General features: G+C 37.1%; 1 protein-coding gene across 1 annotated transcript in view; it reads right to left on the bottom strand.

Annotated features, from left to right (window-relative positions):
- LOC104468064 (protein FAM193A-like) overlaps nt 1–23,042 on the bottom strand; it is a 48,514-nt gene that overhangs the window by 23,066 nt on the left and 2,406 nt on the right. Inside the window, 9 exon segments of the mRNA XM_010082069.1 lie at nt 1,278–1,520; nt 1,672–1,784; nt 3,401–3,478; nt 8,241–8,385; nt 12,529–12,653; nt 15,887–16,121; nt 19,130–19,297; nt 19,590–19,743; nt 22,449–22,694. Of these exon segments, the coding sequence (XP_010080371.1) occupies nt 1,278–1,520; nt 1,672–1,784; nt 3,401–3,478; nt 8,241–8,385; nt 12,529–12,653; nt 15,887–16,121; nt 19,130–19,230 (1,040 nt within the window). The 5' untranslated portion in view covers nt 19,231–19,297; nt 19,590–19,743; nt 22,449–22,694.

Raw genomic sequence — 23,042 nt, 5'->3', positions numbered from 1 at the left:
AGCTCTTAAACAGTGCACTTTATCTTTTTGCATTCCATAAGATACTGTGCCAAAATTTAATTACATGATGGCACCATTAGGCATATTTCAAATGTGCAATGAGGAAATAAAAAACAGCAGATATTATGAGACACAAAATGCCCCTTCCCCAAGGAGCATCAGTATTTCCCTAAAAATAGGCTTCTTACAGTAAATAATACTTGGATTTAACTGAACTAGCTTCTGAAGACAAAAATTGAACAATTTTGGACATTTTAGCACCAAAACTAATGAGAGCTTACAGAAATTTCAAACCCCACATTTAAAAATATGTAGCTAAACATACCACCACATAATCTGTTTTCAAGCGCTCCCCAAACGGGTTCAGAAACTAAAGTCCTGTTACGGAAGATTAAACCAATGATGGTAGCAGATACAAACATAAACATTTAAAGGAAATTAAACTTATTGGAGTGATATTCATCAGAAACATCCTACACATCTGCACTGTCCTCATCCACCACACCATACTGACACAGAACACTGATGCCAATTTCCTTGACTGTACTGAAAAGAAGTATTTCATTACTGTTCCCATCAGTCCTGAAGTAAGTTTTTAAAAAAATATTCCTTTAGAATATCACAGGACAGAGAAGACTGCTCGTTAGCTGTACCCTAACCACATACAGAAACCAGCCTACCAAGCAGTTTAACCCTTCAGAATTATGGAAGGAAAAGCAGTCTACTATTAGACTCAAATGCCTCAAATCTGATGGTCATTGTGATGTGAATAAAAGAGAGAGGGTGGCAGATACTTCTGACAGGGACGATAATTTTTGATGCAAGACTTGAGTTAACAGAACTTCAAAACTCCTAAAAGCCTCCTAATTAAGGCTTTTTTGGAACTAAACTGATTCATATGAAATGACCATCCCTCAAAAAAAAGATCACCAGTTCCCTTGCTCAGTCTAAGAAAATGTGACACTATAAAATGATGTTCTACAGTAGAGTGGTGCCTGATGTCCTTGTAATCTCAAACCAAGGGAGTACATACTACACACAGCAACACTGTTAAGTCAACATCCTCAGAAATTTTTAAGAACTTCACAGGTTTGGTTTTTTTTTAATGTTTGCAGAATATACAGCAGCAGAGCTAGGGACTGCTGAATACAGTATCATTATTAAATGATTTTCTGAAGCAAAACTAGCATTACGTAATGGTAGTCTGCCAATGCAACTTACCTACTTAAATTCAATTCACTACAAAATTTTAAAACAACAACAAAAAAAGAACTCACAAAGTTGGTGCAGAACCATTATCTGCGAGGATCAGTCTGGGATGTTGCTGAATTGTAATAGGCGAGCTGGAACCTGATCCTGAACTTGCTGAAGACATACTGGGTGGGCGGATCTCAGATAGATAATCCGGAGCAGAATCAATTTGTAGTGGTAACTGGTTAATGTGGATATCATCCGTTATAGGAGAATCCATGATGCCACACGTTAAAATGTGTGAAAGGCTGCAGTCATCACAAGTACATCTGTTCAAGAATTGAGATTATAGATTTTTATTACCTTAAGTAGCATTAATTTAAAGTAACCACACTCTTTATTCCAACAATGTATTTCCTTTTTCCTCAAACAATAAATTAATAACTTATTATGATTTCATGTTTAAAAAAATCAGCTCACCTTCTTCTATAATTACAGTTGGGACAGTCAGGCATGCTCAAACGTGATGACAGCATGTGTCTCATTGTGTCTGTGAAGTTGTTCTCCCCAGCTAGTGCTTTCTTGTTATTAAGCTGAAGTAAATTATAAAGACAGTGTTTTAGTAGTGCAAGTCTTCCACTAACAAGTCAATGGCATATCAACATTAACAAATTACATAATCAAAAAGGGTTCTTTGGGCAAAATATTTTAAAAGCAGAACAATTCAGAATAATTTCATGAAAGTGGTGTTTTGATCATGAGTGAAAGAATGGAGAAGTTCAAAGCTACAAACAACAAACAGTTGGCACAAACTCTTCAAAGAAAGTATGTTTCTACTATGAAATAGTGAAGCGGTGAAGTCCATCTCCTTGACTCATTTGTATGTGCATCTTGCATGGTATTTCTGCTGATGCACTCTGAACTTGAGTAGTTCTTGTCTTGTTTCATGGTATGCACAAAAGGACACTGCTGACAAAAGGAGAGAGAATGCAAACTCACCCTTAGTTTGCAAAAAATAATTAGGACTAATTCTGTAGCCGCAACGGGGTAGATTCAAGGAATGAATTAGCTGCCCAAAACAGGACTCGACTGCATTAGTGAAAAAATACAACCCAAATAACCTCTACCTGGCAGGGGCCTAATCCTGAAAGCACCTAATTTCATTACATACCTACAAACCTTACGTTAAACAAGGATGTGCCTAAGCTTCCACTTCTATAGATGTCCAGATCTGATCCTTACCTAAGCAGCCATGCACTTACAGCTCACTTAAGCCCAATTAGGATCAAGGAAAAAGAGAATTCTTTATCAAGTCTTCTGAGGAGCCCTGTACACCAGATGTTCTAAAAACACTGTTAACACAGGCTTATGTTCCTTATAGGAAGAAGTACTTACTGATGACAGCTTTTAGACATTGCCAGTTTAAGCTTAGTTTAAGTTTATTAAAATGTACTGTCATACTCTCTCTTTCTCTGGCTCATGACTAGCATTGCTTTCTGCACAGTGGTACAGGAATGGAGAGGTTCTCCACACAGGCTTGACTCTATCCCAGTCACACTGTACTCCTATGAAAAGCATGACACATACCTGAACACAAGAGTACTGTGGCTTAAACAGCAGATAACTTTATTATAAAGGTAGTAACTTCTGCTGGCCCTTCTCTGGCTACAGCTTAAAAAAAGACCTTTTTTTTTTTAAAAAAAAAAAAAGTTCTGCTCATCCTTTTCTCCACAAAACAGAAGTAGGAGCCATCTCCAGAGTCCTAACAGACTCAATCATCTGCCCTGCTACCATGGCTCACACTCCCCAGCTCTGCACACATCAGGGAATTTGTTAAACTCTTGAACACAATATTCCCTATCACATACATCAAGGCAGCTCCACGCTCAATGTATTGGCTGTTTTGGATCCCATTCTAAGGCAAAAAAAATTCCCCTTTTACTGTATAAAAAAATTTTTATACCTGGTATTCAATCCTAAGACTATGGTGTTCATGTTTTTACCTTGTAGTAACTAAGATAACATACTATTACATACTCTTCTTGGATGTTGCTTTTCTGTATTTTAGGTGACTAAATTTCATGCCTGGCATAGTCGCAGAATTAGATCATATAGAGCTAGCACAACATACTACACTCATATGTTTCCATCTTACAAATATACATGAAGCGTTAGTATGAATTAGTATGGTATAGAAAAGAAATCCTACCTGCTCTTCAATAAAACGCCTCTGTTTAAAAAATTCCCAGTCTTCCTTTAGCATGCGTTGTTTTGTTTTCATTGCCATCTAAAACAGAATTTAAGGAAAGCTCATTGATTTAATCATAGAAAACCCACTTTGTTGTCAATTGGTCTGTCAGTTTCATTAAACCTAGCTTGTCTATAGTATTTTCAAAGTACTTACATACTTAGTCAACATTAAGTGTATTTTATTTGCTAATCATTTAATTCAAGTCACTTAAACATACTATTTATATTCATTTACACTTTCAGTCAGATTTTTCCACTGTTCTTACTTACATTGGTATTTCTTTCTATTAAATATTTTCATAGCATTTTCAATAAAATGTGATTGGCATTAAATCCTCAACATCTCAGATCCACTAAAATCCATTAAAATCTAGAGATACAGGCAAGGCCTCAACACAGGCTCAAGTGCAAACTCTGATGTACCACATGTGGAACTAGCCACCCAAAGTGTCAAAAAAATTAGAAGTAGTGACCTAGATTAACAGTATTTACCACTTCTATTCCTCAATGTATTTCATGTCCATGATTTATCTAAGGCTGGAAAAACATTTTATAATTACTCATCCTTTAATCACATCACCATAAATGCACATAGAGTTCGTAACTTCTTGTACACAAAGGATATTTTCTGATTTAGTAAATAAATTCACTCTGAACACAAAAGCTTCTGTGAATTTTGACACAGCACAACACAAGAACAAAGGTTCTCCTGTTGTACCTCACAGCATATTAAGAGCACTACTTCATCAGTGGGGAAAAACAACTATCTAGGTTATCTTTTACAGTTTTTTCATTTACCTAACTAATACCAAAAAAATCTACCACCTTACAGAATATAACAAATTGCTTCATAAAGATATGTTAGTGAGCCAAAGCCTGGCAGGTTATACAGATAACAAGTTTTTTTTATTTTCTTCAAAAGCATGCCTCCAGAAATCCATACCTGATCTTTTAAAGTCTTACTATTAACTTAAGTGTATTATTGCTATTATCATTATTTAACTTGTGAAAATGAAATGAAAAGTTTTGCCTAACGAATTTGTGAAACAATCAGCAGTATGGAATTCCAACTACTACTGTGGATTTTTATTTCCCTTGCTCCAGTGAGGTTACGTTAACACCAAAAAAATGAGTTGATCAGGTGCATGTGTGAAAAAATAGCATGCATGAAATATTCTTGAACCACTGGTAGCTTTTCTCAGACACACTAAAAGGTACCGCAGAGCCTGTGGACAAAAACATCGGAAATTTCATCCTGGCTGTACTATCAGCTTCTGAGCACCCTTGAGCAATAAACAGAGCAACACTCACTGGTTTAGGTGCCCTGCCACCAAGATGAATCCTCACCATCAAAGACAGGCACCTAAATTCGCTATACATGATAAGAGAAGACTTCAGTGCCAAAGAGTTACATTTAAAACAATCAGTGCATTAACTGGGAGCTATCTACTCAAGCCTGACAAGAATCTGCCAAAGAAAACAGCATGGTTTTAGTCTTGGTGCTCTTGAGTATTAATGGGAAGAGGGGCTGAAGCTCAAGCTTTCCTACTTCCAACTTTGCAGCCTTTCCAATACCCATGTCTGCAAGTATCTTAAGTTATTAATTCCATAAATAATAGGAAATCAGTTCTCTCCCCTCTTTCTTTTCCCCAAGCAATATTTATTTCAGCAGAGCAAAGCAGCTGCAATACAAACCACACAATCCATGCCCAAGAATTCTGATACGGACAGTGAGGTAAATACAAATGCCATCAGAAGGAAAAATTTACCCTTCAGTCTTGCACATCTGCAATGAATATGCTACCACTGCTGCCCAATGAAGAAGAGAGGTCCACTACCACCCTCTTCCCTCCTCCCTGTTCATTTGAAACTAAAGAGTGTTTGAGATCCATCAGACAAGACATGGTAAACTAAGACAGGCAGATGAACAAGTATTTTTCCATTCTGAAATAGATTCAATCATGGAACAAAGCTAGCACTTTGGTCAGAACTGACAAAAACCACTGCATCACCTGTGAGAACTCTGATCCTTCATACGTACATCACAGGATGCTTGTTGCTTCCAAATTTAAACTCTGTATCAAATGTGAATAACATATCTGAGCATCCCAAATTCTACCTGTGAATCTAGTCTATATTCCTAGCCTGTTTCACTAGTAATAATAAAAATAATTCTTCTTATCACAAACTCTCAGCACTAAAAAACAGTGAGTGTTTCAATTATTTACAGCCACCTTATAAAGACAAAAACCAACTATGTCCATATAATACTATTTTTTTCTATTAAGTTGACCAGGACTGTTAAAAACAAATAAAATCACATATAAATATGAAGAGACAAGCGATAAACTCTCCTTGGGCTTTTGCGGAGCTGGGCAAAGGGATTCCTGTATACCTTTCTTCTGTGGAAGCCAGCAATTAAAAAAAAAAAAAGGAAATACTTCACAGAAAGTACTGATAACTATCTAGCTATTGCTTATAGAAATGATCCAGATGTATTTAGGTCCTCCTGAGTTAAATGTAGTCTAAATTTGTTAAGAAAAACAGGATCTGGAGGCACAGGCTGCACAGACTTGAACTCTCCTATATTCCAGATATGCTAAACACCTTCATCAGATTTTAACATGATGAATACAGGTGCTGATACAAATTAATCCTTATTCTACACGTTATTACAGCATACACACATGGTATGGCAGTGTGTTAAGTCACATGTCTGTTTACAACACAGCTATCTTACACTGTCTTAAAAAAACCCAAAAACAGTATTTATATTGCTTGCAAAAACTATTCACTTGTTTTCCCCAAGAGCAAGTAACATAACATACCACAGTGGAGGGTCCATTAATTACCTCTGCTAATGCCCTGTCTAAAATTTTGGGTGTAGTTCCACAGTACACAAACGAAAACCATTCTCACGCTTTCCTCTGTAATGGTCTGCATTCTAACCCTTGATATACCAGCAATAAAACCTCGCAATTTTGTTAAGCTAAGAAGCAGCAAGTAATGAACATACATTCACTGTTAAGATCCACAGTTTCCATAGTAGCCAGGTTTTCTGATTTCTATGTTGTTGACAAAAATACCACTGCAAATTCAGGTAAAATGGTCACAGGGAATTATGCATTTTTGGTCAAGAGAGTATAACCATAGGTTATCAACAACATGGGGTTTAAGGCCCAAGGATGGCTTAAGTTCTAGAATTGTTTCCCTACCTATCCCCCTTCCAGATTTTTTTGGTCATTAGGAAATAAGAAGTCATCATATTAAGTCTCTCCAAATGGGAGAAGGGTTTGTGTTTGCATCAGGACACAGGCTTCACTGAGCAGATTAAAAAAAATGCTCTAACACAGTACTTGTGGCAGTTGCATGGTCCCTTAGAGAGAAATTCACGAAAATCAGTTATGAGTTGATTTTGAAGTAGTGCAGATCAACCAGTCAGAAGCCTGATATGAATGCAGCTCTACAGAAATTGTGTCTTTTGGAAAAATAAGTGAACGATGAGACGTGAATGGGCATCCTTTCTTACTGGAGAGGCAGTATCAGACAGCCATGACACCTTGACAACCATCGGGAAAATGACTTGTAGCAGCACAAAATTTGAGACAATGAAATTTTACCAAGTTGTAATCAAATATTTAGGTGCACAAAAGCAGCCAGACCAAGAGAAAGCCTTGGAACTGAGAGCTCACAGATGCAGACCCCAAATATAGAACAATCTCTAAAAATAAAATTAGTTATGTCCTGTCTCCATCATGAAGGTACTTGAATTAATTTTAAAAGTTCACCTAACATCTACATTACAAGGAACAGCTTCTGAAGGTCATTTACAGTGTACTATAAGACTTTAAAATATGTTTGTCATCTATAGGAGTAACACAGCATTACTAAATCTCAAATTGGATTTCCATATTCCTAGTGCTCATAAAACTTCAAAATACAAGAAGAGTTATACCAAATTCAGTATCTTCAGTTATTTCAAGAAATATTCTTTCTTCTAGTATACTTAAGATTGAACTAAACAGTATTCAAAGCCTTATCCTGAGGCATTTAAAAAAAAAAAATGAAGTTCTTTCAACATGACACAAAAAGCACATGAGCAATTTTGGAAGAGTATGAAAAACCATTTGCAAAATAAACAGATATTTTTCCAAAAATTAAGCTCCTGACAATGTAGGAGTCAGCACAAACGTGATTGTTTTCTGAAACGTAGCACCAACTCAGAAGAATCAGCTATCAGAACATATACTTAATTAAAAAAGGATAACTTCAGAGGTCTCAAATATTTATATAGTGAGACTCTGGAGTTCTGATTTTGACAGCTGTAAAAAGGTCACTATCACACTATGGAACATGCACTGGTTTTTAAAAGCTATCTTGTCCTCTGAATTTCATTTAGTGCAATTATTATTTTGGAAGCTTAGGGGCTTTCATTGGGTTGTTGGTGTTTTTTTTCTTCCCAGTGACATCTACAAAAGAAAGTTTCAGATTACTGTGCTATGGGTAATTTACAGCCTATGGTCATTAAAAAATGTTCAAAGACCATCTCTAAACAATGGCACAATCTGCTTCAACAATTTGAAGATGTTTTGTTACCATCACTGTTACATATTGGTATGTTAGCATTCCTTTCTATTCTGAAAGACTAACACCAATGAAAAAAGTTACATTTTGTTGTTTTAAAGCTCTGGATTAAAAAAAAAAATTTAAAAATCAAGGAAACTCTTCACTGGAGGCACAGCCTTGTGTGGACTGCTTCCCTACATAATCAATCTTGAGACTGTTTACATGATTCTTACCTGTTCATCAACATAATCATCTATTCTCTTCTGGCATTCAAGCCATGCTTCAGCAACTTGACCCATTTCCTGTTCCAGCTGATGATACCTTTGTAGCAAGGTACTATACATATCTTCACTACAGGAATCGTGTGTTGTTCCAAGCCTAAAAGTTCAAACAGGACTTGTTATGGAAGAGACATTTCACCAAAAAAAAAAAAAAAAAAAAAAAAAAAAAAAAAAAAAAAATCACACTTCTAAACCAAAAAAAGTCTAGTTAAAGAGCAGTTATTGATACACCTAGCTGCTTGTATTCCAAAATTGAGTATTTTTAGTCATTTTTCAAAAAAATATCCAACAACTGCTTGTTCCAATGTTCTGTAACCAACAATAGCAAGAATGTGGGAAGTGCAACATTTCTAGAGCCTCTTTCCCATGAGCAACCAGATGTCAAACCTACTGAGCCGTATTTATTCCAATTTGGTGCTTGATATATTTATCCTTCCAAATTCTGGGGGCTAAATATACATGCCGACTATTAACTGCAGAGCTATATAGTAAAAATAAAGCCAGAAGCTTGTTAATCAGAACTCTCATGATCAATGCTAAAAAGGTTACTAGACGAGTTGGAGTTTCAGCCAGGAGAAGTGCTGTAGAATGAGGCAAGTGAGACAGTAGGTAACTGCATGCAACCAAATTATCACTTGAGCAGCATCAAGTTCAAAACACGGTTATGCCATTTAGTGATGACTGTCTCTGTAGGGAGCCCCAGGAATAGGAGACAGATTTACCTTCCTTTCTACTGCTACATTCTTGTACAGCAAATTCCTTTTAAAAGTGATTAGAGTGCATCAGCACAATGATTAAGTAAGCAAGCAATCTCATGAAATCTTAACTTTAGAAATAAATAAAAAGACAAAAATCTTATTTGATAATCTGTTTTTAAAGCACATCGAATTATAATGACCTGTAAATTGACACAAATAAACTGCAGCTTTTCAACATTTCCCCTACTCGGTAATTAAGAGAAAACTGGTTGGTAGTTAATTAGGCATAGAGGTTGTGTGATGAGTCAAAGCCAGTACCAAGAAACAGAATTCAAGCATCTCAAAACTTGACATTTAAGCCCAGTTCCAGCATTCTAAGGAAATTTGTTATAGATTTCCACTCCAATGGGATGCTAACCCAACCTAAAAAACTACACAGTCCTGCCTATCATCTGGCAAAGAAATGAACCCTTAATTTTAACATGGCAACTAAATACAATGAAGAGCTGAGCAAACAGACAACTCAGTAAGTTACAGATGATGTTAGCATCACTTAGCCAACAAATTCAAGCTAGTAGTACTAATCTTTCAAACACTGGTTGTACACAAAATCTTTTAAAAATATGATCTCAAGTTAGAAGAAAAAGAACTTGGATTTTTAAAAATTTAGACTATCAATGCAACAGCCTTTACATTTTCCATTTTTATTGTGATACTTTAGTAAAGGCTAACATGCTCCTAGTAAATGTACTTTCACCCCCAAGGCAAGTTTAAAGCAACAGTCTAGGTAATTTTTCAGTCCCGTAAACACAGGTGGAATATATCCCTGGACTGCAGTAAAAAATGGTAATAAAAAGCATCACACATGCACAAAACTTAAGAAGAATTGCTTACTTTACAGTAACCAAATCTTCCACAGCATACTTGTTGACATTAGATCCTACTGTATGCCTGCGTATCTTGATTAGGAACCCAGAATTTTTGGCCAACAGCATTTAATTGAAGCTGCGCATATACCCTGAACACTGTCCCATCCCACAGAGGGAAAGCAGAAGCCAGAAAAGCCCTGGTATCAGTCAGTTACTTCATTACCAATCCCCAATAAAGCAGTTTGCTGAATGCAGGAGGTGAGTGTGCCAATGGTTGCATGTAATCAAAAGCATCTTAACGCAAAAAAAGATACTTAACCTCTAAGAAACTTTTCATATAGACACCTTCATTGGGAAAGACTAGTCTCTCACCTACGAAATGTAATACTGGTTATGAACATATGGCCTTATGAAATGCTGTGCCTGATCTAGAAGCCTGGCTGACTAATTAACTCTTGACAAGCACATGGACAGCTCTCACAGCTGGTCTGCAGACTGTACAACTGAGTGTGCCTCCTAAACAAACCAGAGGTGTTGACTATGTAGCAGAACAAGATAAAACACATTGAGACCCTGGTGGTTTACCCTGAGTAGATGACCAGTCCTGTGAAATACTGACACAGCTGATCTCCTATTAGCTAGTAACCTCCACCCCCACAAGACTGTTATGTTTAAACCTCCCTAAGTGAGCATCTTTTCTAGTCTGACATCTGATAAGCATCCTTGGAACTAATCACAGCACACCAACTATATTTTGAAAAACCCACAGATATACCAAATATTTTGTGATTTCAATAAGGGATCAGAGAAAGGGTAAACACCTAAAATGCAAGTGAAGCTAAGATGCCAAAACACCATTTCACATTTCTTCCAGAAGAGAAAACAGTGAGACTAATGCTCTTTTGTAAAGAAAATCTGGCAATACCTTCTCTACTGCATGCAAATGATTCTCTACTGACCAAATGATCAGGGGATTAAGCTGATCCCTGCATCTCCATGTGAGGCCTCTCTGATGGAACATTCCTCCATCAATTCCCAATGGAAGGCACATTACCCTCTAGAAAAATTTATTGGTGAAGGTTAACTAATTCTCTTACTTCAAGAGCAAGAGAATTCAGCAGTAAAATCTTGGGAGTCCAAGAAAACAGGAGTAATCTATGTTCACCAGAGAAAAACAAGACACATACCATATAAACTAAAAACCATGGAACAGGAAGCTCATGCTGAACCTCTCCTTCCAAAAGGCTCATGTGAATCAATCCCGGCAAAATGACAGCTTACGTGAAACTAAAGCTTTCCAGCACATCTATGTTCGCTAGATAAGAAATTCCTGCAGGAAGAGATTCTGACTTCATCATATCCAAGCCTTGAAGGTAGCTGTCACTACTGTGAAGTTCTGAAGAGAAACACCTTCTGTTGCTCAGACTTTAACTGCAGTAGCACTTGAGAACAACAGGTAAATGAAAGCAATCCAATGCTTTTGTCAAATAATGGCCATAAGCTTCACTAAAACAATTCTCATGTCTGCAGATGAAGACAATATAAGCAGTCTCGATACAGGCAGACTTGCTGGACTAAGAGATACAGAGAAGCCTTGTCAGAAAGCATGGAGATGACTGAGGAATAGTGTCAGTGACAGTGGTACTGGGAAGTCAAACACAGATTGTTGGGAAAATATGCACTTGAACAACATGCTATTGAATATAACAACAGAATTACCTGTCTAGAAACAAACAAAAAAAAAAAGGCTTTCAGTATCAACCCAGTTTCAAGTAAACCAATTAGACACGTTATTCTGAGGGACCTTAGGATTCCTGCTAAGCCTGGTGACAAGCTTTCTTACCTTTTCTTGCTTTCCTTCCTAGTACCTACTAGCGAAAGGAGAACCAATCAGAAATTTATTTATCCACTGTGAGCAGCATCTCTTATGACAGACTTAATCAAACTGCTCTTGTAGCATGGAAAAGCACCCAAGACAATACCTTTAATACACATGTACACAAAGCATAAATGTCTCCTCACCAGAAACGAGACTGAGTGGTCAACACAAACCATCCATGACTGTGTTTCAAAAACATTCGTATATGTTAGGATAAAGAATAAGGTTTCTACAAATTAATACCTCTTCCCTAAAAAACCCAAACACTTTGCATGCACACAAATTATAAGGAGAGCAACCTTACTAAAAAAATATACATTTTAAAGCCCAAGGAAAAGCAACATGCTATCAGACCTACAAGCATATAGCAAGGGATTTTGTTTCCTTTGCTTTCTCCAATGAAAAGATTGCTTAAACCTCCAAAGTAAGTTATTTGTGCACTGTGGGAAGCATGAAGGTGTTGAGGCTTTAATCTGCTTGCAGCACTGTAAAGACAGTAGCAATGCCTGATGACAAGAGAACACTGTACTGTTCAGTCATACCATCAGCATTTTCATAGGATGCTGTCATTTTACTAGGTAACCTACAAATAAGCAGGTAAGGGTAGTAATTCTTCTTACAAGCAAGTTATGACAGCTGCCTACACAATCAAGAATACCATTTTCAAGACAGATAAACAAGGTTTTTTACCTATTAAATTGCAGAAGCAGCAAAATTTTTTTTTTTAAAGCTGTGGTTGCAAACATGGGGTTTGATTTCTCCTTTAAATTACAAAAGAAAACTTAAAACTCTACCTTAGCTGTGACACCAGAGTTGGCAAGCTATTCTGCAGGAGTGGCTCAGAAAATACCAGGTTTTCAAACAGATGCTTATTGTGCAATTCCCACGTCACCTGAAATTTCTTCAAATGTTCATTTTCCTGTAATGAAAAACCATCCAAAAATAAGCCAGGGTTAGAAAATACAAAAAAAAATTCTGTCCACAGCAAGAATTAAAAAAAAAAAAATAAATCTAGTTTCCAACCTACAGGCTGGATTATCCAGCTCAGATCTTACCCAGTTTTAAGACCCAGAAACTCAGAATTTAAGTAATTCTTTAATGACTTAAATAACCATAGCATCTTTCCTTGTTTTCCTAAATTGTCATGGATTAGAAAAAAAGAAAAATTAAGACTATGTTGTTGAAAGCTTCCATTCATTTCTGCACTGAAACATGTATTTTATGATCTGAACCAGTTACTCTCAGGTTTTCTTGTCAAACAATTGTTTCCGATTATGTTTTCAGTTCTTTGAACTTACCTAGTCACAGACACATATATGATGGCAAGCTACAGTCTTTATTCAAAACTGACATAAATCAAGTAAACAGTTCTCTCCAAGTAATCTTCAAAAATGAAGTTTTCTAAATAGACAAAAGACCAACAGCTTACTTCTCTACTACACAGAATGTTTTTCTATTTGAGGTTATCTAACACATAATTGTATATCATCTCAAGGCCTAAAAGTTAAATCTATTATTATCAAAACATAAGAATCAAAGGTAGGTATAATATGTTTTCAAGTCAGTAAGTTTTCCCACATATAGCAAGCAGTACACAGGTTTTCTATACCAGGATGCGCCCACACACAAAAATTAAATGCAAGTATTCTGGCTATCAGATCAGCAAGTGAGCACTATGCACTGTAACCTCAAGTATCTAGAAATATCAGAACACTCTGGAGTTCCAAAGTTTTGTTAAGCATAGTGCGTTAAAAACCAAATAAATATTTATGTCAGACCTGAACACAATACTATCAGTATTCAAAAAAAGAATCAAGTTTGGAGTTTTATTACTATTTAGGAAGGGTGGGTAGGTTTTTTTGAGTTGCACAAGACACACATATCCTTTCACTTTGATCATTAAGTCTTCAAAATATTTAAAATTTCAATCAATTGCTAATAATTTCTCAAGGGACAACACTGAGAAAGGTCGATTTCCTAAGGAATTTCCATACTAGGCTGTGAACAAAGCAGTCAACACTTATCTACAAAATCTTGCATATCAGATTGCACAGATAACAATATTTTTCAAAGAAATACCAGGTAAATTTTCCCTTCTAGTCTGCTATCCTGTGTACTTGAGGGCTCTTCTGTACTGACCCTGGTGGGGCACAAGGTTTTGGGAGTTCCTGCTCTAGTTAGCTAGATTTGTTTGAAAGGAATGACAACTGTTCAAAATTTCATTGAGAAATTAGTTCCTCACAGGTGGGGAGTCAAGCCATTTGTACAGCCTTTGTACAGCATGCTACATGCTAAGGTTTTACCCTTAAAAGGAAGGTCACACTAAGTTTAGAGGTCTTGACTGCCTTTTATGTATTTCAGCTGAAAAGATTCCTTCTTCCATCGTGCACTGGTATCTTGAGAGAAAACAACCATGCACACTGAAAAGGCTAGTGACCCTGCTACCTGTAGTGAAAGCTGTGACATACTACTTCATTTAATAAAAAGGTTATTTAATAAATCTAAGAAATGTATGACAAGAGAGTATCCTACACTCTCACATTTCAGTTTCTGAATGTCACAGCTCAGTAGAAAGAAGTTTTCAGTACTCACTAGACTGCAGAATTAAAAGGAGGAGAAAAGCCTGGGGTATTTTGTGTTTTCTTATGCTTTGGTTTTTTAAAGGAGATTAGGAATTTTATTTTACTTTGAGTTTTGTCAGAAAAGGCATAGATTAGGGAGTTCAAGCATTTCCTGTCTCTTCATGGCCACTATCTCAATCTCTCACACCTGCTAAGTTTCCATGATTACTAGACCACAACAATAACCACAGGGGAAAAAAGTATTTTAAAATTATTTTCTGATAGGCTATGTAATTCTGGAATTAATGGATTTATTATTGGCACATCTACTTTGAGAAAGTTAACATTTGTACTGTGATCCACCCACTTTTCAGCTGAACTGATTTCTAAGTTCCAGAGCAAATCAACATGAAGAGCAATCTCCTCTCCAGCACCTTGTTAGAGACTTGATGACTATTAAAAGCAGCCAATAAACTGGCGATAGCAATGATCTCACATCTGTATCTAAGTGATAAAGCCAGGGAAGACAGTACAGGCAACAGCAAACACAGAGCACTGACAACAGGAAAAAAAAAGTATCAGATATGCTCAAATTTCTTAACAGAAACATCTTCCTGCTTTGCCAATTCAATTTTACTACTAGCCCTACCTCAGTAATGACACACTGCTTCCCCTCCATTTTATATCCTTCTCACCTGTGGCCATCATAATCCCATTACTGCCTGTTCTTTTCCTCTCTTTATATACCTAGAGAGACATTTTCATCTAATTGGCAATAAAACCGAAATTTTCCAGTCTACCCACTTATTTTTTCCTGCTTGCACAAAGTTTACAGAAGAAAAGGGATGTACACGACAAGGACATTAAAGGATGTACCGGAAAGGATTATTAACAAAACAGGATTAATAACCTTCTCAGCCCTCAAGCAAACAGAATTACCGAATTTTTTTACTACATTACTCACTCCTGATAGACAGTTACTCAAGAAGAGATTTCTAAGGCTATTGATTATTTTCTACCTGACAATATAATCCCAAATCTAACATCACAATCAGTTGACAAAAAAAGCATGTAAGAAAGAACAGGAACTTGGGAAATAATAAATAACATAGCAGATTAATTCTGAGGCAAGAGATCACATTTTCAAGCAGCCGTTCTTGCTTATAAGTGAAAAGCAAAATTGAACATTGAAACAATCTAAGTTAGTGCTGCACATAAAAGTTTGTGTCCTTTAAACATGGTTGTCAAGAGACCACTAAAGATTAAAAGAAGTGGTTCATGCATTTTCAAAAGAATTATCTAAAATTTTGTAGATCTGCCCAGAGATTAGTTTCAGAATAAGTGGCAAAACAGCATCCCACCTTTTTCTTTATAATCAAAAGGTAATTTCATCAATTCACTGTAAGAGATGCCTGATATACATTTCTAAAGAATTAAATTTGCATTGTCAGAATATCCCCATCTCCAAGCACACACACAATAAACCCCTCACATTTTACAAACCACAGAAGACACCTGGAAGAGCCCAGAACAGTTCTGCGAGCATTACACCTAGAAAGTAGAAGCCTATAGGTTGTTTTTTCAGTCTTACCAGAGTAACTAGAAAGGCGCTGATTGTACACGCTGCCTGACAGAGTGCACTGTATTCTTCAAGTAGGAGTGAGATGAACTGATGTGCCTGTGGTGGCCCTTGTATTGCTAATGTTGATGCAACTTTAGATCCCAGTGACAAGTGTCTGAGCAGACGAACCTTCATTTCAAGCACATACTCTCTAGCTTGCTGTTCCAACCGTTGGTAAAGCTGATATGGATCTCTTTCACAAAGCCTGTATTTTTTGAATATTTATGTTCAAAAAAAAAAAAAAAGGCATGTAATCAGCAATTTTACTTTCCTAAAAGTATTTACCAGTTACCATCATCATCATCATCAAAAGATAACAATGGCTAGGGTTTACAGAACTACCTTACATCTCAGAGAACAGTCCAGATCCCTACTTTTACACTGTGGAATAGAAATCTTAAGTAGCTTTAGGATGAGGATGCTTGCACATCTGAGGAACAAATTAATTTAGGACCTCAGTATTTCACTTCAACTTGGGAGCTCTAAAATTTTTACTCAATTTGCATACAACCCTACAAACACCTAGACTCTTCAGACAAGCTTCTTTACAACTTCTCCAGGTTCTTATATAAAGCCCTGATAAGTGTCCCAGTTGCAACAGCCAGACCTAGGCCTAGGCCTGGTTAATGTCCTGTAGAAAGATATTTACTTCATGCCACTGAAGGAGCTAGACCTGTAAGGCAGCCACAACACGCCTAAATACATACTAACCACACCAGACTTGATAACTGCTTTGGGGGACCGTTACCGTTCTGCTGTTGAGCTGAACTGAAAGAAGACATTTCATACAATTACCAAGCTTTTAAGACACTCAGTCAGAAAACCCCTTCTGATCTTTGCTGAGAGTTTCTTACCCCAAGTACATGGGGTTCTGTACAAGAACATTTTTTGCGCCTTTTATTAAAGTTGTGCCACTACACAGCAGAGGTGTGGGATTCACAAGGCCACAAAGAATGTTCTTCAAGGAACATGAGTTGAGACACTCTGCTACGGTAGTACCTAAGCTGCAATCATTACAAATGAATGGTGGTGGGGTTTTTGGATTTTTTTTTTTGTTTGGTTGATTGGCTTTGTTTGTTTGTGGGTTTTGGTGGTAGGGTTTGGTTGTTGGTTTTTTTTTTAAATCTAGAATAAGGACCAAACTGGGGGCTCATTTGTCCCAGGGAAGCACATTAACATTGAAGCTCCAGAACCATATTGCCCTCCACGCACCCTGTTCAGCCGCTCAATATCTGCAAGACTTGTCACTGTAAGACACAGCTTCAAAGAGGGTCAGGGCTTCCTGCTAAGGCCAGCATACAGCTGGCTAGGCTGATACTCCCCTGGAAGCGAGACATGGGTTTGAACCACCTCACACAGAAGAAAACTGAACACAAGGACTGCTTTGAAGCACTTTTGAGTGAAATCATATTATTTAAAGTCCTGTGCATGGAATTTAAGCACTTGCCTCAGTCTTTTTACAGAGCAGGGAGGTGGGGAAGAAGAAAGGGATCAGGTAAGTACTTAAGAGTTCGATGAATAGAAGTCTGCTGTTATCTAGTCCTGGCTCTTCCCTCATCTCTCACAAAATAGAGAACTATATTGCCATAAAGTGCTCCAATGTACAACAGGGAGAGTACTGGGAACCACTACTTATATGCAAGTAAGAAGATCAGACAGTCTGTTTCTCAATAGCTGTGTCTAACAGAGCTGAGCATGGAATTAGGAATTTCTGCCTTTTAAATATAGATTTCCTTGGCCACAGCACGATCTTTAGCATGCTACCTCCATGGTTTGGTTTGGGGTCTTTTGTTTTGGGTTTTTTGCTTTTGTTTTGATTGGTTGGTTTTGTTTGTTTATTTTTACACTTTCAATACATACACTGACTAGCTTTGTTAAAAAATTTTGCTTGACATAAGCACCACTGACTGGACACACTGGTGTGTGCTCAAACACAGTATCCTAATTTTATTTCATACTTTGAAGACGATAAGGAACTTGAGTGAAAAAAAAAATATTGACGTTTAAGATTCCCTTCTTTGAGATCCTGTTTCTGCTTTTGTATTTTAATAATCTCTCTCAAAAGCGAAAAACAGTTCTAGAGAAATCAAAGCTCCTAAGTACATAAGATACACATTATGTGTTGCAATTTCCAAAATTCTTCCATTAAAGAGAAACTGCACAAAAATCAACAAGCATTTCATCTGTGATTCAGTTTTAATTACCTACACACTACGCAACTTTCAAGCATCTTTGATTTCAAGAACCTACACTACATGTTTTGATCACTTAAACAAATGAAGTGTGACTAACAGGGAGGCAGACTATATTACTCTACATGTACACAACTCATGCTCAAAACCACTCAGTTTTCATGTAACAGAAGTGCAATAAGTTTATTTAACTACCTATTAATGCTGACTCAGGAGTATAGTCACACAAAGAGCAATGCCAGATGACTATAATCTTTCTAAACTTTCTTTACCTCACCAGAATTTACCTTCAACTAAAAATTCCACATAAGAACTACAGTCTGTCAGGCTAGTCAGACCTTAGTATACTAAGTACATACACAGCCAAGGAGAGCAACTATTCTCTGACCACACATTTGGTTAGATAGAAACTGAAATGGACCTCCTGGAGCACTGTAAGGACAGCCACAATATTCTCAAAAGGAAAAAACCCCACAACTGAGGATCTCATTAAGCACATCTTCAACTTCACACCTAGAAAAGCTATGATTTCAACTTCTGAAATGAGAAAGTTCTCCAAAGCCACCTCATCTAGTGATCAACGGCCAACATTACCTTTTTTTAAAGTCTCTTCTAGCTGCTACAACTACAGTAAAGTGCAAGCACTATTTTACGCAGGTTAGTTCAACAAGGTAAGATTTTAAGGTGGAACAATTCAAACTAAACAGTGTTTTATTAATAACAATAATCTCAAGGTCTTTCGAAGAATAAGTTTTTGGGACTCTTCCATAATTATACATTAATATTCCTACTGCAAGCAGAATTTAATAGCTTCCCATGCATCCCATCTAGCATTTAAAAATCTTGCATGAAATAGAATCGACTATTCTGACTTTTCATTCTAGTGGAGAGGCAATAATTCCAAGCAACCAGACTTATGGACGGTAAATAACGTTCTGCTAAAAAGCAATACTCTGAACTACTTACAAACTAATTTTAAAAATCCTCTTAGCAATTAACAGATATTTTCCAAAGTGTATACCTATCCACCAGCTCTTTCATTCCTTCTTTATCTGGTACCAAAGATTGGTCTTGGTCATCTGCCAAAGGGGTCCCTGCTTGGCGATATATACACCGAACCATGTATCTTACTTCTGACCAGTAATTTTGAAGCTGCTGAGGTTCACGTTCAGGCTCTGCTGAATTTTCTCTGCAAATAATGACAAAAATAATTACTCTCTATTTCTGCATTGCATAGGTGTATTGAGTCCTACTGCTCTGAAGATGCTCTTCAGGAAAAGCAACACACATCTGAAAATGCACAAAATAAAGTACATATCTAAAATCAAGTATAAAATTGGATAGAAGCTGCTATCCATAAGTTACTGTCATTGTTGAATAGCCTGTTTGAAGAGTTTAAGCATACACCAACAAATAAGCTACAGCACTGCCGACAGTCCAACTACAGGCACCACACTACTGAGTTTGAACTCAGTTCTTACCTGCGCTCGTTACAGGCCTCACAGTTGCACGCTATGTCTGAAGGAGAGGAATTGCTAAGATCTGCAGCAGGCACCGTCTGTGCACCAACAGTTATTCTTCCTCCTGCTGTGATCCACTGTTTCCAAGAGGCATGTGCAAAAGGAAATCTTGGCTCTGAAAGGAAAACACACAGGTAGCCTTCAGTTTGTACAGTACAAGTCTGAAATTTTAACGGGTAGGCAAATACTACTGTGGCAGTCCTTAGTACTGAATGTATTTTTGGAGGACACTCAACCAGGCACAAAGAATTCACCTTCAAAAAGCCTAATAAACACAAGAGATAGAGAAAAGCAATGATATAAATTTAGTTTCATTTCTAATAACCGAAGTACGTTGGTTATAGTTATCACCTTTACATACTCCAGCATAAACAATGAACTAAGCTAAAAGAAGGCATGTATCATTCATTAATGATTAATCATGAACTAGTAATATCTCTTTAGTCTCTATGACAATATGTTTGACTTTTGTAGTTCAACAATTTCTTCGAGCAAAAAGCGTAGAATCTCCTTGTTTATAACAGCTAGATATACTACTTCACAGTAATGGATGTCAGAAAGCTGTTGTCATGGGGAATGGATGCCACCTCCTGTGTACAGTGCTGCTCAGTACCAGCAGATGATACAAACATCTCTCCCAAAGTTGCTGGAATTTTTATCTCCAGTTTCTCTCCCTCCTCTGTGCTCCAGCCCCAGTACATACCATGCTTCCCTCCTGCACCCTCCCCAGGCTGCCAACAGCTTTCTGTGGCATCAGGCAGAGTCCTGTCCTACATTAGAAGCATGATTGAAGGAGGTTTTTTTTGTGCCTCACCCTAGATCCTGGAGCAGGATGCAGACACAGGTCAAAACAAATCTGCATGCACTTGCTGCCAACAACAAGACCAGGTACTGGGGATGGTGCTGAGGCAACCAAGCGGAGCTCGGTTTGAGCAACAACCACCTGAACACAGGACCACCACTTATACTCTGCCTTGCAGTAACTGGTAACAATTTTTATTTTTTTTAGCTCATTTGCTTTTTCTCCTAGCTGGTTTCTCTAATTTGACTAGCCACCTAATCCACTTACTTACATTTTTAAGTCAAGCTTCCCAGCTTGGAAATACTTTTGCTCTTTGTAAAAATTCCTCTTAAAATAAGAAAACAGTTGCCAAATTATAAAAATACTGACAATTTCTATTTTATCTGGAGTATCTGTAACTTTAGAAAACATTTAGGAAGCAAATCTTGCCTCCCTTGCACTTGTAGGACACTTATTTTCTTTACTAGCTCATTAAACAGAGCTTAAATGTCCAAAATTTTTACTCAACTGAACAATCACGTGTTTCAGTCTTGCTGTGCTTTGAACTCTCTACGATGTGTTTACCATCAGGCCTACCAGTATAATTCCCTTAGATATAATCTCTTTTAATTAATTTTAGTAACCCTTGTTAATAGCAAGAGTATCAGTAAACACTTGTTGTATACAAGCAACACAAGCAGCTTCCAGTATCTGAAGTGAGCCTACAAGAAAGTTGTAGCCTAACTTTTTACAAGGGCATAGAGTAATAGGACAAAGGGTAGTGGCTCTAAATTGAAAGAGGGTAGATTTAGATCAGATATCGGGAAGAAATTTTTCACTGTGAGGGTGGTGAGGCACTGGCACAGGTTGCCCAGAGAAGCTGTGGATGCCCCATCCCTGGAGGTGTTCAAGGCCAGGCTGGATGAGGCTTTGAGCAACCTGGGCTAGTGGAGGGTGTCCCTGCCCATGGCAGGGGGGCTGGAACTCAGCGATCTTGAAGGTCCCTTCCAAGCCAAACTGTTCTATGACTTTATAATATATTCTTAAATTTTCCTTACAAAAAACTAACTATACTAACTGTGCTTTCAACATGAGTTTAACAACATATGCTATACAAAGTCCATCTTTCTTCACACCAATTTGTTTACTGAAATAAAAATCTGTATGTGCCTATGGGCATGTGTACAGCCTGTTAGCTCTCTACGAAGAGATGTCAGCTGCAATCTATAATGCTTCCAGTTATCAGAAGCATGTGGCTTCCTGGATCAGTTGTGAAGATTTGGTTCTGCTATAGCACCATAGTTTACTTCTAATGGGGTTTTGCTGGACCTGTCAATGAACTTTTTGTATCTTTCTCCTACACCAAGCACAGCTCTTAATTGAGGCTGAATTCTCATTTCAAATTATATTTTAACATTTAATTTAGAAAATTATCACAACTTGAAATGTTAGCACTGTATATTAAATCAGTGTTTGCAGTGCTACAACAAGGAATAAGAAATTGTTTATGCATATTATGCAAAGTTCATTCTGCTTCTTTATTGAAAAAATACAGGAAAGAAAAGACAACAAAACTCAGAGACATGCAGGAAGGTGGCAGTGCAAGGGTAGTGACTCAAGAACACTACTAAAAGAACAAAGAAAATTCAGATAGTTTACCTCACAAAGGGAAAAAGTAGAGGTGAGCAGACAGAGAATAGGAAAAAAGTGTAATGATTAAAGTTGCATTGTTAAGAGAAGAAGAAACAACTTAGTTAAAGGGGAAGCACAAAGTAAGAGATTCAATAAACTGACAAGGGCAGAAAACCAGCAAGAAACAAATCCAAGCCTTGCTCTACTCAAAAATCCAAAACTCAGAATGATAACTCCTCATTTTGAAACCATTTGCCTGTTCAGTTTAGCTCCTGGGGAAAATAACTCAAAACCTCCTAAAATACTTTCTAAGCATTTACAGTTCCAGTGGTTCCAAAGCACAAAGTAGCATTCAGCCCGTAACAACATATCTTCTTGGTCTACTGAACTGAAGTGCTTCAACTTACCACAAGAGATTGCTCTATTGTAGCATGCCTTTCCTCTTTTTCGACTGTTCGTCGACAGTCTGGACACACCCACAGTGGAAGATGCAGCATATTGTTTGCTTTTGGAGATGTGGAAAGTGCTGTTTTGCTAGAATTTTTTATTCCGCTCTCTGAAAGCGAAGTATCTTTTCGTTCACTTCTACAAAGAAGACAATGCTCGCCAGTTGTATATGGTGCCCTTTGGCCCAAGCCAAAGGTAAATGGTGTCTGGAAATAAAAGTTTTGATAGATAATTGGTTAGTCACAGAATACGTACCAGAAAAACTTATTCTGAGATTGTTTTTTTAAAAAAACCAACAAACCATATTTTAACAGTTATCATTAAATGGTCAATATTTGGAGTGTCCCAAGATCAAACACAACAGTATTAATATCCATGTGGCAAACAACTCTGATTATGAATACACTCCCATTTAAAAAGTAATGTTTCAAGTGAGCACGGACTGCAGCCTTCCCCTCTAAAGTAATTCAGCCTAGATGCAATAATCCAGTAAATAAAACAAAAAAGGGATAGTACAATTCCTTTTACTGTTGTCATTCTTAGAGATAAGAAAG

This window comes from Pterocles gutturalis, unplaced genomic scaffold, assembly GCF_000699245.1.
Source record: "Pterocles gutturalis isolate BGI_N339 unplaced genomic scaffold, ASM69924v1 scaffold8674, whole genome shotgun sequence".
Classification (NCBI taxonomy): domain Eukaryota; kingdom Metazoa; phylum Chordata; class Aves; order Pterocliformes; family Pteroclidae; genus Pterocles; species Pterocles gutturalis.
Note: the sequence above shows the minus strand (reverse complement) of the source record. Positions and strands in the feature narration are given on the sequence as shown.